Source organism: Prionailurus viverrinus, chromosome E2, assembly GCF_022837055.1.
Source record: "Prionailurus viverrinus isolate Anna chromosome E2, UM_Priviv_1.0, whole genome shotgun sequence".
In the NCBI taxonomy this organism is placed as follows: domain Eukaryota; kingdom Metazoa; phylum Chordata; class Mammalia; order Carnivora; family Felidae; genus Prionailurus; species Prionailurus viverrinus.
Window position 1 is genome coordinate 52,160,255 of NC_062575.1, and position 14,389 is coordinate 52,174,643.

At 50.9% G+C, this 14,389-nt stretch overlaps 1 protein-coding gene across 1 annotated transcript; it reads left to right on the plus strand.

Annotated features, from left to right (window-relative positions):
- The first annotated feature begins 8,615 nt into the window (after positions 1 to 8,615).
- Positions 8,616 to 11,937, plus strand: PNMA8A (PNMA family member 8A). The gene is made up of 2 exons (XM_047837218.1): positions 8,616 to 8,861; positions 9,007 to 11,937. The coding sequence occupies exon 2, from the start codon at positions 9,095 to 9,097 to the stop codon at positions 10,547 to 10,549; it is 1,455 nt and encodes a 484-aa protein (XP_047693174.1). The 5' UTR covers positions 8,616 to 8,861; positions 9,007 to 9,094; the 3' UTR covers positions 10,550 to 11,937.
- The last annotated feature ends 2,452 nt before the right edge of the window (positions 11,938 to 14,389 follow it).

A 14,389-nucleotide genomic window follows, 5' to 3' on the forward strand; every position in this document is an offset into this window, starting at 1 on the left:
TGCGTCTCCCTCTCTCTCTCTCTGCCCCCCCCTCCCCACTTGTACTCTGTCTCTCTCAAAATAAATAAATTAAATTATTTAATTTTTAATTTAATTTTAAATATTTAGTTATATTTAATTAAATTATTTAATTTTTAAAAAGCCTACAGATCCATCCATAGGGGGAGAGCTAATGAACCAATCCATAGTAAGAAATGCATTTTATATATATAAAAAAAGAAATGTATTTTATTGTGACCTAGGATACACACACACACACACACACACACACCCAAGCTTCCTAAAATACTGCTATGTGAGATGAATACAGATATTTGGTCTTCTGTTGTTTCATTTTACTTTTATTTTTTTAATGTTTATTTCTTTTTGAGAGAGAGACAGAGAGAGAGAGCAGGGGACGGGCTGAGAAAGGGGGGTGGACGGAGGATCCCAAGTGTGGGGCTCGAACTCACGAACTGTGAGATCATAACCTGAGCTGAAGTCAGATGCTTAACCAACTGAGCCACGCAGGCACCCCAACTTTTTTTTTTTTAAGGTTTTACTGTTGAGAGAGAGAGCGAGAGACAGAGTGTGAACAGAGAGGGGAGGGGCAGAGAGAGAGAGGGACACACAGACTCTGAAGCAGACTCCAGGCTCCAAGCTGTCAGCACATCACCCGACACGGGGCTCAAACCCACGAACCGCAAGATCATGACCTGAGCCAAAGTCAGAGGCTTAACTGACTGAGCCACCCAGGCGCCCCACTTTAAAAAAAAATGGCAACAGAGGCGCCTGCGTGGCTCAGTCAGTTAAGCGTCCGACTCTCCACTCTCGATCTCAGCTCGGGTCTTGATCTCAGGGTCATGAGTTTGAGTCCCCGCAATGGGCCCCACGCTGGGCGTGATGTCTACTTAAAAAAACACGGCAGTGAAGTTCTCCGTGCAACGTGGCTTTGTGGGAGATTTGTATTCTCTTCGGTTATTTATTTATTTTGTCACTTCTTCATAATAGGTATACCTTGCTCTCTTTTTGGGTATTCTATAATCAGACAAAAATGCTATTCATATCTGCTTCCCTCCGCCCCCCTCAAATCAGGAAAAGACAAAAAACCGGATGCTTGTCGCGAAGAGCATTCGTATCGTTTCTCTCCCCATCTTGGATAATAAATACCGGTGAAAACTGCCCCGTTCTGGCACATGCCAGGCCCCACGATTCATACGCGTTGTCTCCAGAATCCCCCAACGCCCCGTTCGACAGACAGAGGGACTGAGGCTCGGAGAGATGGGGCGGTGTGCTCAAAGTTTCACAACCTCTGACGTCCCGGAGCCCAGAGGCAAATCTGAGCCTTGAGCCGGTTGTCTTGGCCGTCACCTTAAACCTCCTCCCTGCTCGCATTTGTGTCTTTGGAGAATTTATGGCAAATCTATCCAATGAAAAGAATCCCTGAGCCCTTTCTCTGTGGCCAGCCTGTGCTGGGGACACAGAGGCAACCAGTGACCGTCCTGGCCCTGCCCTCCGTGGGCTCACAGTCCAGTGGGGGAGACAGACCCATCCTCCGACAGTGATGGCCCAGAGCGGGTAGAGATAAGACAAAGGAGCCTACAGGGGATGCCGGACCCAGCTTGGGGGTGGTCAGGGAGGGCTTCCTGGAGGAGGAGGTACATAAGCTGAGGTCTGAAGGGCGAGGAGATGTGACCCGGGCCAAGAGTGACCAATGCTTTACAGAGAGAAGGCCCAAGGGGCTTCAAAAAGTTACAGTAAATGTAAACGTCCAAGTCAAACAGTAGAAGAACATTCCAGAGCCTCTCCAGAACTACGCTAAGTAATCACATATTTGAGGCCTGGGCTTTGAGGCTTGGTCTCAGACTGGCGGGTGGTGGAACAGAGGAGCATCTCGATGACAGCAGCTGTCTGTCTGTACCAGGCCCAGCCCTGCTTGGGCCGCTCCTCCTGTCTTCTCTGCTCAGTTCCAGAGCCAGTGTCACCAGGCTGACTTTATTCCCTTTGTTTGGGGCCCAAGTCCCCAGTTAGGGGCACAGGAAGCCGGAAAGATGCAGGTTCGAATCCTGCATCTATACAAACTATATACAAACTGTACAAAGTGGATGTGTAGTCTCTGAGCCTCAGTATCCTCATCTATAGAATGGGTTCATAATCTCTATTCAGTCTCTGCAGACCAGGTTACACCTCTGCTCAGGTGGCCAGTGGCTCCCCTGTTCCTCTGAGAAAAAGCCAAGTCCTCCCAAAGCCCTACAAAACCCTGCTTTGTTCCCTCTCTGACTACCTCTCCCACCCTCGCCCCTCCCTCGCTCTGCACCAGCCAGACGGGTCTCCTCGCTGCTTCTTAAGCGTCTCACAAGCTCCAGCCTCAGGGCCTTTGCACGGGCAGTTTCCCCCACCTGAAAGCCTTTCCTGCACGCATCTCTAAAGCTCATTCTCTCGCTTCATTCGGGTGTCCATTTAAAAGTCACCTCCTCAGGGCACCCGGGTGGCTCAGTCGGTTCAGCGTCCAACTTTGGCTCAGGTCATGATCTCGTGGTCCGTGGGTTCGAGCCCCGCATGGGGCTCTGTGCTGACAGCTCGGAGCCGGGAGCCTGCTTCGGATTCTGTGTCTTCCTGTCCCTCTACCCCTCTCCCACTCATGCTCTGTCTCTCTCGCTCTCAAAAAATAAACATAAAAATTTTTTTAATTAAAAAAATAAGTCAGCTCCTTAGAAAAGCCTTCTCTGACTACTCTGTTGAAAATAGACTTTCTTGTCACTCTCCACTGCCTCATACTTCTTCATGGCGCCTCTCATCCCCGGCATGACGTTCCATTTATTTGTTTATCGTTTGTCTCCTCCACTAAAGGCTCACGGCTGAATCCTCAGTGCTAGAACCATGTTTAAAAAAGAATAGCAGTCATGTTATATTACACTATCTGAATATATGAATATACTGATGATGGTGATGATGATGATGGTGATGATGAAGGTGATGGTGATGGTGATGATGGTGATGATGAAGGTGATGATGGTGGTGATGATGATGGTGATGGTGATGATGATGGTGACGATGATGGTGATGGTGATGATGATGGTGATGATGATGGTGACGATGATGGTGATGGTGATTATGATGGTGATGATGGTGGTGATGATGATGATGATGGTGATGATGGTGGTGATGATGATGATGGTGACGATGATGACGATGATGGTGATGATGATGATGGTGATGATGACGATGATGGTGATGCTGGTGATGATGATGATGGTGATGATGAAGGTGATGGTGATGGTGATGGTGATGATGATGGTGATGATGACGATGATGGTGATGCTGGTGATGATGATGATGATGACGATGATGGTGATGCTGGTGATGATGATGATGATGGTGATGATGATGATGGTGGTGATGATGATGGTGACGATGATGGTGATGGTGATGATGGTGGTGATGATGGTGATGATGGTGATGATGATGGTGATGATGATGATGGTGACGATGATGATGGTGACGATGATGGTGATGGTGATGGTGGTGATGATGGTGATGATGGTGATGATGATGATGGTGATAAATATTTCAAGAGCCCCTAGGGGCATTCAAGATCTCAGCCCCATCCAAGATTTACCCTCCTAACTCAAGTCCTCCCTTTCTCTGCATCCTAGCCCACCCTGTAGCCAGGCCAACATTTTCCTAGAAGATGGCTCTCCTTGGCTCTTAGCATCTAGCGATTTTTTTTTCCATCTGGACTATTAGGGAGAGGGAATTGAAGAAATCCCTCTCACCAGATCACCAGGCTAAAAAAATAAATGTTTGTGGTAAGGCCAGATACAAGCGATGGAGTTTTGTGAAAATGTGCGTGTCTTGGGTGGGAGCTGGTAGCCATCAATGGCACACTCCGTGTGCCTAGGGGACCTAAGTGTAGGGAGAGGCAGTAGAGAGAGATCAGATTGGACGTCTTCCCGAGAATGGCCACCCACACGACTCGTGACCCTCTGGAGTGACTGGCCTCGTTGACTGGCACTGGGAAAAAAAAAACCCTCCCAAGGCAGAGGGAGGGCAGGAGTTTCTCCCGTGGAGTTTACTATTTACCCGTCTACACTGATGAATAAGCTCCCCTTTGTTCTCGCTTTTTTCCCAGTGCTGCAGACACAGGCAACCTTCTCTCTTTCTTTTTCCTCTTCTTCTTTTTTTATTTTTTATTTTTAGTTTTTAATTTTTATTTTAGAGAGAGAGAACATGCATGATCAGGGGAGAGGAGCAGAGAGAGAGAGAGAATCTTTTTTTTTTTTTTAATGAAATTTATTGACAAATTGGTTTCCATACCACCCCCAGTGCTCATCCCAAAAGGTGCCCTCCTCAATACCCATCACCCACCCTCTCCTCCCTCCCACCCCCCATCAACCCTCAGTTTGTTCTCAGTTTTTAACAGTCTCTTATGCTTTGGCTCTCTCGCACTCTAACGAGAGAGAGAGAATCTTAAGCTGGCTCCATACTCAGCACAGAGCCCGATGCAGGGCTCAATCCCACAATAGTGAGATCATGACCTGAGCTGAAACCAAGACTCAGACGCTTAACCGACTGAGCCACCCAGACACCTCTCTTCTTTTTTTAAAAAAGAGCACCTCACTCTCTGGCTTTAGTTAGAATTACAGTGATTGTCCAAGTGGCCTGCTCCATTTCCAACTCAGTGGACACATTCATTTATTCACTTAACAAATAGTGATTAAACGTCTCTCTGTGGCAAACACTGTCTTTTGTACTGGGAATGTAACAACGAACAAGAGAGAGAAGGTGTCTACCCTTGGGTGGCTTCCATCGCCACGAGGACTACAATTTTAGGTAGTGTAAGCCCCATCTTTAAACCACTTTGGTTGGGGGCTGTTTGTTAGGCAGCGAATGCTAACTGATACTGATACATAAGCCAATGTACTGTGATAATGATTTTTGTGAGTGTGCATGAGGGGAAAACTACTTTTGTGGTTGGTAGGTGGGGTCTGGTAAGACTTCTCGGAGGCAGTGACATTTGGACCAGTTTGAAATGACAAGAAAGGAACCACACGAAAGGCACAGGAAACAGCAAGCGCAAACATCCTAAGGTAAGAAGCACAGAAGATCATGGCTGAGAAAGACCTAAGTGACCAGGAAATGCTTCCACTCTTAGGCAGGGGAGGCAGGTGGGTGGGGAAGCGTGCACCAGGGTGCTCATGCTGTTATTATTCATACCTTTCTTCATTGAATTAAATATTTGATAATGGCAGTGTTCTAAAATGATTCAGAATAATTATTCGAATAGAGAACCCAGTACATATTCATTTGGTTAACTATTTGAATAAGATAAGGAGGGATGGGGGTGCCTCTTTCTTGTCAGTTTAACAATATAAATTTTACTTTTTAAAAAAGTCTATGTATTTATTTTGAGAGGGAGAGAGTGCAAGCGAGGGAGGGGCAGAGAGAGGGAGAGAGAGAGAATCCCAAGCAGGCTCCAGGCTCTCAGCGAGGAGCCCGACTCGGGGCTCCAGCCCATGAACCGTGAGATCATGGCCTGAGCAGAAATCAAGAGCCGGCCGCTTGACCAATTGAGCCACGCAGGTGCCCCTTAACATTTTACCTCTTAAAAAGTTACGGGATGGAATACATTTTATAAGATTTAGGATTAAAACAATAAAATCATGGGGGGGGGTGTATGTCACTCTGTAAACCATGTTAGCAAAAAGAAAAAGAGAATCCCAAAGACAGAGGCACCTCTTCCCTTCTTTTTTTTTTTAAATTTCATTATGGAAAATTTAAAATATATACATCAGCAGAGAGAACAGTATAGTAGCCTCCAGCTGTAACAATGATCAACTCAGGGCCAATCTCATTTCATCTCTACCTCTTACCCTCTCTTTTTTTTTTCTGGAGTATTTTGACAATAATTTTTTAAGAGAGAGATTATGGCTATTTATCTTTAAATCTATTTATTTATTTTTTTTTAATTTTTTTTTCAATGTTTATTTATTTTTGGGACAGAGAGACAGAGCATGAACGGGGGAGGGGCAGAGAGAGAGGGAGACACAGAATCGGAAACAGGCTCCAGGCTCTGAGCCATCAGCCCAGAGCCCGACGCGGGGCTCGAACTCACGGACCGCGAGATCGTGACCTGGCTGAAGTCGGGCGCTTAACCGACTGCGCCACCCAGGCGCCCCTAAATCTATTTATTTTTAAAATTTTTTTTTTCAACGTTTATTTATTTTTGGGACAGAGAGACACAGAGCATGAACGGGGGAGGGGCAGAGAGAGGGAGACACAGAATCGGAAACAGGCTCCAGGCTCTGAGCCATCAGCCCAGAGCCCGACGTGGGGCTCGAACTCACGGACCGCGAGATCGTGACCTAGCTGAAGTCGGACGCTTAACCGACTGCGCCACCCAGGCGCCCCTAAATCTATTTATTTTTAAACCTAGAACCATCGGGCATCTGGGCGGCTCAGTCGGTTGAGCGTCTGACTGCCTGCCACTCAGGTTATAATCTCCTGGTTCACGGGTTCGAGCCCCACATTGGGCTCTGCGCTGACAGCACGGTCTCTCTTTCTCTCTCTCTCTCTCCCTCGCTCTCTCGGCCCCGCCCCCACTCATGCTGTCTCTGTCTCCCTCAAGATAAATAAATAAACTTCAAAAATAAATAAGTGAATAAATAAAACCAAGGGCCCGGACACCAGATAAACACCCAAAGGTGAAACAGAGAGGAAGACGATGGAAAGGTGACCCCAGACCGGAAGTGCAGAGATGGGTCGAAGGATTTGGGCTGCGGGGATGTGTTGTCATGGAAACCACAGCACCGGCTTCCGTCAAGAGCGCTTCAAAACTATTTTTAGATCTGCTGGTAATCAGGGCGGCTCCTTGCTTGGAGAGAAATCAGGTGGCTGACTCCACTTAATACACACGCACACAGACACACACGCTCACCCACCCACGTACACACACGCACACACACACACACACACATACATATATACACGCACATGTATAATACACATCATTGTACATTTACAAATATATATTTATATTTCCCTTTTGATATGTATAAACAAACTTAAAATTCTTATCTCTTCAATATTTATCTTTTACTCTTTTGGAATGCCTGATTAACCCATAGCAATCCGCTTCTCTGATTGATTCCTGATGGATGCCGCCTAGGCATCTGTGCAGTAAAGGATTAACTCGGCAGGCCTGGGTTGTGCAAACCTGCACATCCCAAAGAACTGACTGGCTCTTGGGGCGCCTGGGTGGCTCAGTCGGTCACCTGTTGTCCAGTTCTTGATTTCAGCTCAGGTCTTGATCTCACAGGTTCGTGGGGTCGAGCCCCGCATCGGACTCTGCACTGACAGAGCGGAGCCTGCTCGGGATTCTCTCTCTCTCCCCCTCTCTCTCTCTGCCCCTCCACCCACCAAAATAAATAAATAAACTAAAAACAAATCATAGTTGCGAGATTCGTCTATAATGTTGTGCGTAGTTGTAGATCAGTTTTCTAATCACGTAGTATTCTATGGTGTGACCACGTCACAATTATCTATTCCTCTGTTGTGGGCATTTGGGTAGCTTCTAGATTCTACCTATTAGGAAGAGTGTTGCACCCACTGGTTCAACCATCCCAGAACAAACTCCGGGTCGCTGGAAAGAGCCTAAAAGAAGTTTGCTCAACACTGGGGAGGCCCCTGGAAACTCTTGCCGTTACAATAATAATAACAGCTCGCTCTGTGTTAGGACCAAATACACATTTTAACAAAATGCCGAATGGCTGAGTATTTGGTCACAGGCAAAGATCGCCATTATAGAATAAACTTTAGGGAATATAGGAATAAATCTGAAATTGTATCAAAGCTTTTAAATTTGAATCACAATTTTATTTTTTTAATTAAAAATTTTTAAATGTTTATTTATTTTTGAAGGAGAGAGAGAGACAGAGGGTGAGCAGGGGAGGGGCAGAGAGCGAGGGAGACACAGAATCCGAAGCAGGCTCCAGGCTCCGAGCTGTCAGCACAGAGCCCAACGCGGGGCTCGAACTCAAGAGCAGTGAGGTCATGACCTGAGCCAAAGTCAGATGCTTAACCAGCTGAGCCACCCAGGCGCCCCTATTTTAAGATTGTTGCTCTGTTTTCTTTTCTTTTCTTTTTTAATGTTTATTTATTTTTGAGAGAGAGGGGGAGAGAGAGAGAGCAAGAGTGGGAGAGGGGCAAAGGGAAAGGAAGACAGAATCCGAAGCAGGCTCCAGGCTCTGGGCTGTCAGCACAGATCTCGATGAGAAGCTCGCCCTCTGATTTCTGGAGGCTCCCGGAGGGGGGGGGGGGGGGTGTGAACCCAACAGGAAGGCAGAAGACAGGACGGCTAGTTCGTTGCCATGCTAAAGTCAGGGCATTCCACCTCCATCCCCGAGGCCCCCGTTGAATCGAAAAGGATGGAAAGAGTGCGTCTGGAGGGAAAAATCGGAGAATGCGCAGACCCCGGGGTCGGCGAGCCGACCATCCGCTCTCCAGCCGGGCTCCCGTCCCCAGCGCCCCCGCCAGCGGCGGCCGGTTGCCATGGCGACCGCGGGAGCCGCGCGGGCCGGGCGGCGCGGGCGCAAGTGCGCAAGCGCGCGCTGCGACGCCGGCCTGGGCTCCGCGCAGCTGCAGGGCTCGAGGCGCCGCGTGACCCGTCCGGGGCCGGAGCGGACGCCGGCTCCTCGGCCCCTTTCGCCGGGAACAGCCGGCCTGAGTGGCCCGAGCTGGCGCCTGGCGAGAGGCTGCCTCCCCGGCGGCCTGTCCTCAGCCCGACCCGACCCGGGAGGCCGGTCGCGAGGCTGCAAGGATCCCTGCCGGGCGGCCGCCACCAGCGGGGCGGGGCGCGGTTTTCGGCCGGTCGCGGAACACGTGTGAGCACCCGGGGCCCGGTTTGGGGAGGAGGGACCTGGGAAGGCGCGAGGCCCGCCGGGAGGCCCGCCGCGCTGGGGGCAGCAGAGATCCCTGAGCCCGGCCGTCTTCCGGGGAATCTGACCTCCCTCTCCTGTCACTTCACAGGATCAGTATTTGGGGCCCGCTGCAGCCCTCGTCCACCTTATAGACGGTTCGGTGCACGTGGGAGTAGAGCCGCCAGGTGCCCGCCACCATGGCCATGAACCTTCTGGAGGACTGGTGCCGGGGTATGGAAGTGGACATCCACAGGTCCCTGTTGGTCACGGGCATCCCAGAGGACTGTGGTCAAGCAGAAATTGAGGAGACCTTGCATGGGGTCCTCTCCCCGCTGGGCCCGTACTTCGTGCTCAATAAGATTTTTCTGAGGGAAGAGAACGCCAAAGCTGCCCTAATTGAGGTGGGAGAGGGTGTGAGTCTCAGGGCCGTCCCCCGGGAGTTCCCAGCAAGGGGGGGCGTCTGGAGAGTGGTTTGTAGAGACCCCACCCAGGATGCTGAGTTTTTAAAAAATCTGAATGAGTTCTTAGATGCTGAGGGGCGCACGTGGGAGGATGTGGTCCGCCTGCTCCAGCTCAGTCACCCCCCACGGCCCCAGAATCAGCGCCCGGAGAACTGGGCAGAAGCTTTGGGGGTGCTCCTGGGGGCAGTGGTGCAAATCGTCTTCTACATGGATGCCGAGGTCCGCAGCCGCGAGGAAGTGAGGGCGCAAGAGGTGACTGATGCCCAGGCCGTAGCAGCTTCAGCTTCAGCATCACGGAGGAAGGTCAAGAAGGAGCCAGGATGGTCTGCAGAAGTAGGGTCTGCTTTGAAGACGGAGAATCCCGACAGCTGGCATGACATGGAAGACGAAGGTGACCCCCCCAAACCTCTGGTTCGCAGAGCTGGAGCTAAAAGTCGCTCCAGGAGAAAGAAGCAGAAAAAAAACCCCAAGCAAGAGTCAGTGGCCTGGAAGAAACCCAAAGGCCACCATTCCAAGAGCTCAGCCGCCTTGGAGGATCCTGAGGCCAATGGCGCGGAAAATATGGAGGTCTCAGAAGCTATCAGGAGCAACAGAAAGCCCTGTGTGAAGCAGGAGGAGTCGGCTTTGAAGAAGCCTGCGGGCAAATGTGCCTGGAAGGCTCCCAGCAAGCCATCCCGTGATGCCCAGTTGGAAGCTGTGAGTCCTGGGGTTGCTTCGGAGTCAGACCAAGATGGCGGTCAGGAAGGCCCACCAAAGAAGAAGGCCGTGGGCTGGGCCTTGGCAAAGAGCCCTGCCCCCATGAGAAAGAAAAAGAAGGTAAGCTTGGGCCCTGTCTCTTACGTCCTTGTCGATTCAGAAGATGCCAAGAAAAAACCGATGATGGCAAAGAAAGGGCCAGCCGCAAGAGAGGCATCAGTTCAGAAGGCCCTCCGAGGCCCACGGCCCGCGGAGTTGCCAGCCTCGACCTCACAGGGCCCAGAGGCCAACCCAGAAGGCTCCCCGCGTGCCTCCAGTGGTGAGAACGACCACAGAAGCCATTTGGGGTGCGCCGACAAGCGGATGAGTGGGGAAGAGCCGGAGCGCCGGGTGGGGGCAGGTCAGGGGGTGCATGAGGAGGACCCCAGTGCAGTGGAAGAGGCAGATGAGGTTTTAGAGGGCGAGAGCCCTGACCTCCCTCCTAGGAGCCCCTGAAGGCCAACATGGGGGACACCGGTGGGCAGGAGGTGGCCACGCAGATCCGCCATCTGTCCTTTGTCGGTGACTGTCGCTGTGGTAGTCTCCATTCTGCCACTCCATCTGACCCAGCTCCCTTAATAAAAACCCAGTGGTTTGGAGTGATAATGATCAATGGGTCGTCAAGGTAGATGGCTTTGAAGGTGGAGCTTTCTGGAGGCCTGGTTGGGGGATAGGAATGTTCAAGCACCGAAACGGACCAAGGAAGTGAGAAGAAAAAAAAAATTCCACAGGACACCCACTTCCCCTTTTGAGCTCTTCTAATCCACAGAACCCAGAAAGCTTTGATTTGGAGGACCACCCATAGCTGGTTAGTTGAAAGACGTCCAAGGAAGAAGTGTCACATTGGGAGCAAAAGTTTTTTCTTACTGAGTGAACTTTTGACTCTTAAAGGACCCCGTTTGTAAAGATGTGCCTCTCAGAGGGGAAGTATCCGTGAGCTCTTAGGTGAGAGAGATTAAGGGAGGGAGGTACATCGGTCTGCTCTTTTCTCTGCCACGCCTGCTTTTGCACCTCCCCTTGACTCGCCTTCAGAGGTTAGAGGGTCACTAAGCAGATTGGGAAAATTCTAGAACATTTACCTTTACATACACAGGCGGGATTCCTGTTAACGTCCACCCGTGTTCTGCCTTTCTTCCTCATTCCCTGCTTTCTGGATGGCCAGCCAACCTCTGCATGCAGGGTCTGGCATATTCTCCCACCTTCTCTGTGTTTCCATCATGGGTAAGTTAAGCTGAGATCGTCCAAGCGGACCTGCCTGCCTTGCTCCTGCTGGTTTTCAGCTTCCATCCTCCAGTTAACTGGCCAGAGGGTGAGAAGGTCCCAAGAGTTAGTTTTAGGGGACTTAGGCCTTGACGTACTTGAGCTTTAGATTCTGTTAATGAAAGTGGTATTTGGATTCCCGTTTAGCGTCTGGCCGTCTCAGGACGCCCATGGGGAGAGGGGGTGATCGGTAGGGAAGGACTCAGGCGCTTCTGGCTTCCCAGCCCCTAATTCCATCCAGCGCCACCAAACTCTGTGTCTTTGGGGCTACAGACCCTTCTCACGTTGTAATCAGAGAGGGAAAAGATTCTTAAAAACTTGGCTGTTAATTTCTGTCATCCGAATAGACCAACATTCCTTGTCTCCCGTGTGTGTGTGTGTGTGTGTAGGGGGAGGGGGTGGGGTACCTGACACCATTGGTTTTCCAATAGTGTCCTGGGAGGCCCAAAGCATGCTCGAAGATGTAATCCAAACCTTTTTTTTTTTTCATGTATTTAATTAATTAATTTAATTTATTATTTTTTTTTGAAAGAGTGTGCGCCCATGCGGGGGAGGGGGAGGGACAGAGGCAGAGAGATTCTTAAGCAGGCTCCACGCCCGGCGCAGAGCCCTATCTCACAACCGTGAGATCATGACCTGAGCTGAAATCAAGTCATCAGATGCCCAACCAACTGAGCCATCCAGGCTCCCCCATGTGTTGGGAAGAGAAAGAAAAAAAAAAAAAGGTTCTTGCTTCGGCAGCACATATACTTAAAAAAAAAAAAAAAAAGCTGGAACTTACCAGTCACATAGGAGACTATCAGAATATTACCTTGTGTTCATAAGTGAACTTGACTTTGTACAGGATCTCCCATGAGTTGTTTCTCCCATCCGTTTGCGTATAATTGAACTTGTAAACGTGGCGGACGAGAAAGGTCGGAGGTGGGAGAGATTCAGTCACGCGCATGCCCTGTGACGACGACGTAACCCTCCGGAAGAAGTTTCCCTTTGTAATTCACACGCTCCTGTTAACTTTAGTTGTGTGATAGCACAACCATGTATTCGCCTAATGTTGTCACGCGGTTTTAGCCCTTTCTGTGTTCAGGGGCCTCCCTTCTGTTTTTGTGATGGAGAACGTGAGCACTCGTTAGACGTTGTTAGTAATTCCGCTTTGAAAATAAATTTCTTCATAACAGTTAATTTCAAAATCCTGGAGGAGTCTAACTGAAGGTGCAGGGGGAAAAAAAGAAAAAAAAGAACCCGGCTTCCATCCGCGGCCCTCCCGCCGTGTGCCTCGAGGCTTTCCTTGGGTTTGTGCAGAACCGAACACAGGAGTGCACTTGCTCTCGAGGTGGGAAAGCCTGTGACTCTCCAGCACCCAGTTTCAAGGGCAGGTCCATTAAGGGCTCCATTGTGTTAACAGATCGACACCATGATGGGTAAATGTAAACATGTATGGTACAAAATAAAGTTTAGCAAATTAAGTAGCTGTTGGCTCTCTTGTAGGCTACGTCCTGGCTTATTTGAGAACAGGGTTCCCCCCACCCCCACCCCCATCACCAGTGAACTACACACAGCGGCCCAGCCTGGCACGAGCTGTCGTCAGTCCTGCGAGGGTTGTCAGTTTTCCATGACAGAAGAGGCCACCGAGGTGTCCTTTCTGCGCTATATCCTTCCACCGACGTGAAAGGATGTCCCGCAGATCTTGGGGGTTTCTAGAAGTTTCGAAAACAGGTAACTGGTGACATGAATTTGTGTGAACATGTTCGTGTGTTTTGAAAAGCAGCCGGAAGATGAAAACCCTTCCCTCCCCTCCCTTCAGACAGAGGCAGGTTTTCAGCTTAAAAATTCAGTTTTCTCCTGCCCAATGCCCTCCCCTGCCAGGGCTTCCTGAACCAGGGTGGCGGCTGCATCAGTCAGCTGGGGTCTCTGTGAAAAGTACCATTCCTGGGCCCCACCTGCTGATCCGGGGTCGCTTGGAGGTGGCATTTGTGCTGGGAACCTGTATCCTCGGCAACTTCTCCTGAGAATTCTCATGCACGCCCAGCGGAGCGGCTGGTGGAGAGCTCTGGACGGAGAAGTTTGCGCTTGAGGAAAGGGAAGGATCCTTCAGGGGCAAGGTTGGGGGTTTCTGAAAGGTGAAGGGAAGGGTCAGGGAGGGAAGATGCACAGGAGACCGAAGGGGAAGCCGGCCTTTGGGGAGAGGGGATGGGGGGATGAGGCGCCAGGGAGGAGGCACATGGAGACCCGGTAATTGATCTGGTATTGACTGGGTGCAATTGATCTGGTATTGACTGGGTGCACCGTTCTCCCTCGGTGCAAAAGCCATATCTGGCCAACAACTTTACCTCCCGAGATGCAGTCAGTTACTCCCTCTAGTTCACCCAGCCCCACAGCAGAGGCTGAAAGGCTGACACGGCCGGAAGTTGAGGGGACAGCCAGGGATGCCCCCCCCCCCCCCCGTGAGATGCAGGGGAAGTCCGCCGCCTTCAAGGAAGCCCCTCAGCCCCTCTCACACGTGGGGGTGGCATCCTGTTCAGGGTCGTGCCTGGGAGCCACCGTGGGGGACCGGAGTGATCCCCAAGAGCCTCTGCATACACAGGCCGAGGCCCCGCAGGCAGTGTCTTCCCTCATCCGTGCTGTCAGCCCAGATGTGGTGGGCATCGACTGTGTGCCAGCCAGGAACAAGACAAAGACTCCCGCCCTCCCGGACTGGCGTTCTGGTGGGAGGTAGACCGCGCATCCGGAGACGCTGACAGGTAAGGGGTGGTGGGTATGACGCTGAAACAAAGCGGGAGGGGGCTCCAGGTGAATGAGTGTGTGAGTGAGACAGAGTGTTGCTGTTTGAACGCAGCGGTCAGGGAGGGCGTCTCTGGGGAGGCAATACCCGAGGGAGGTGAGGGAGCCAGAGAGACGGCTGGCTGGTGGAACAGCATCCCAGACAGAGGGAAGAGTCAGCATGCAGGGGGGCAGGAGAATGCCTGGTGTGTTTGAGAAAAACCAAGGAGGAGGTAGGTGTGGCCAGAGGGGGGTGGCGAGGAGGACAGGAGGAGGTGA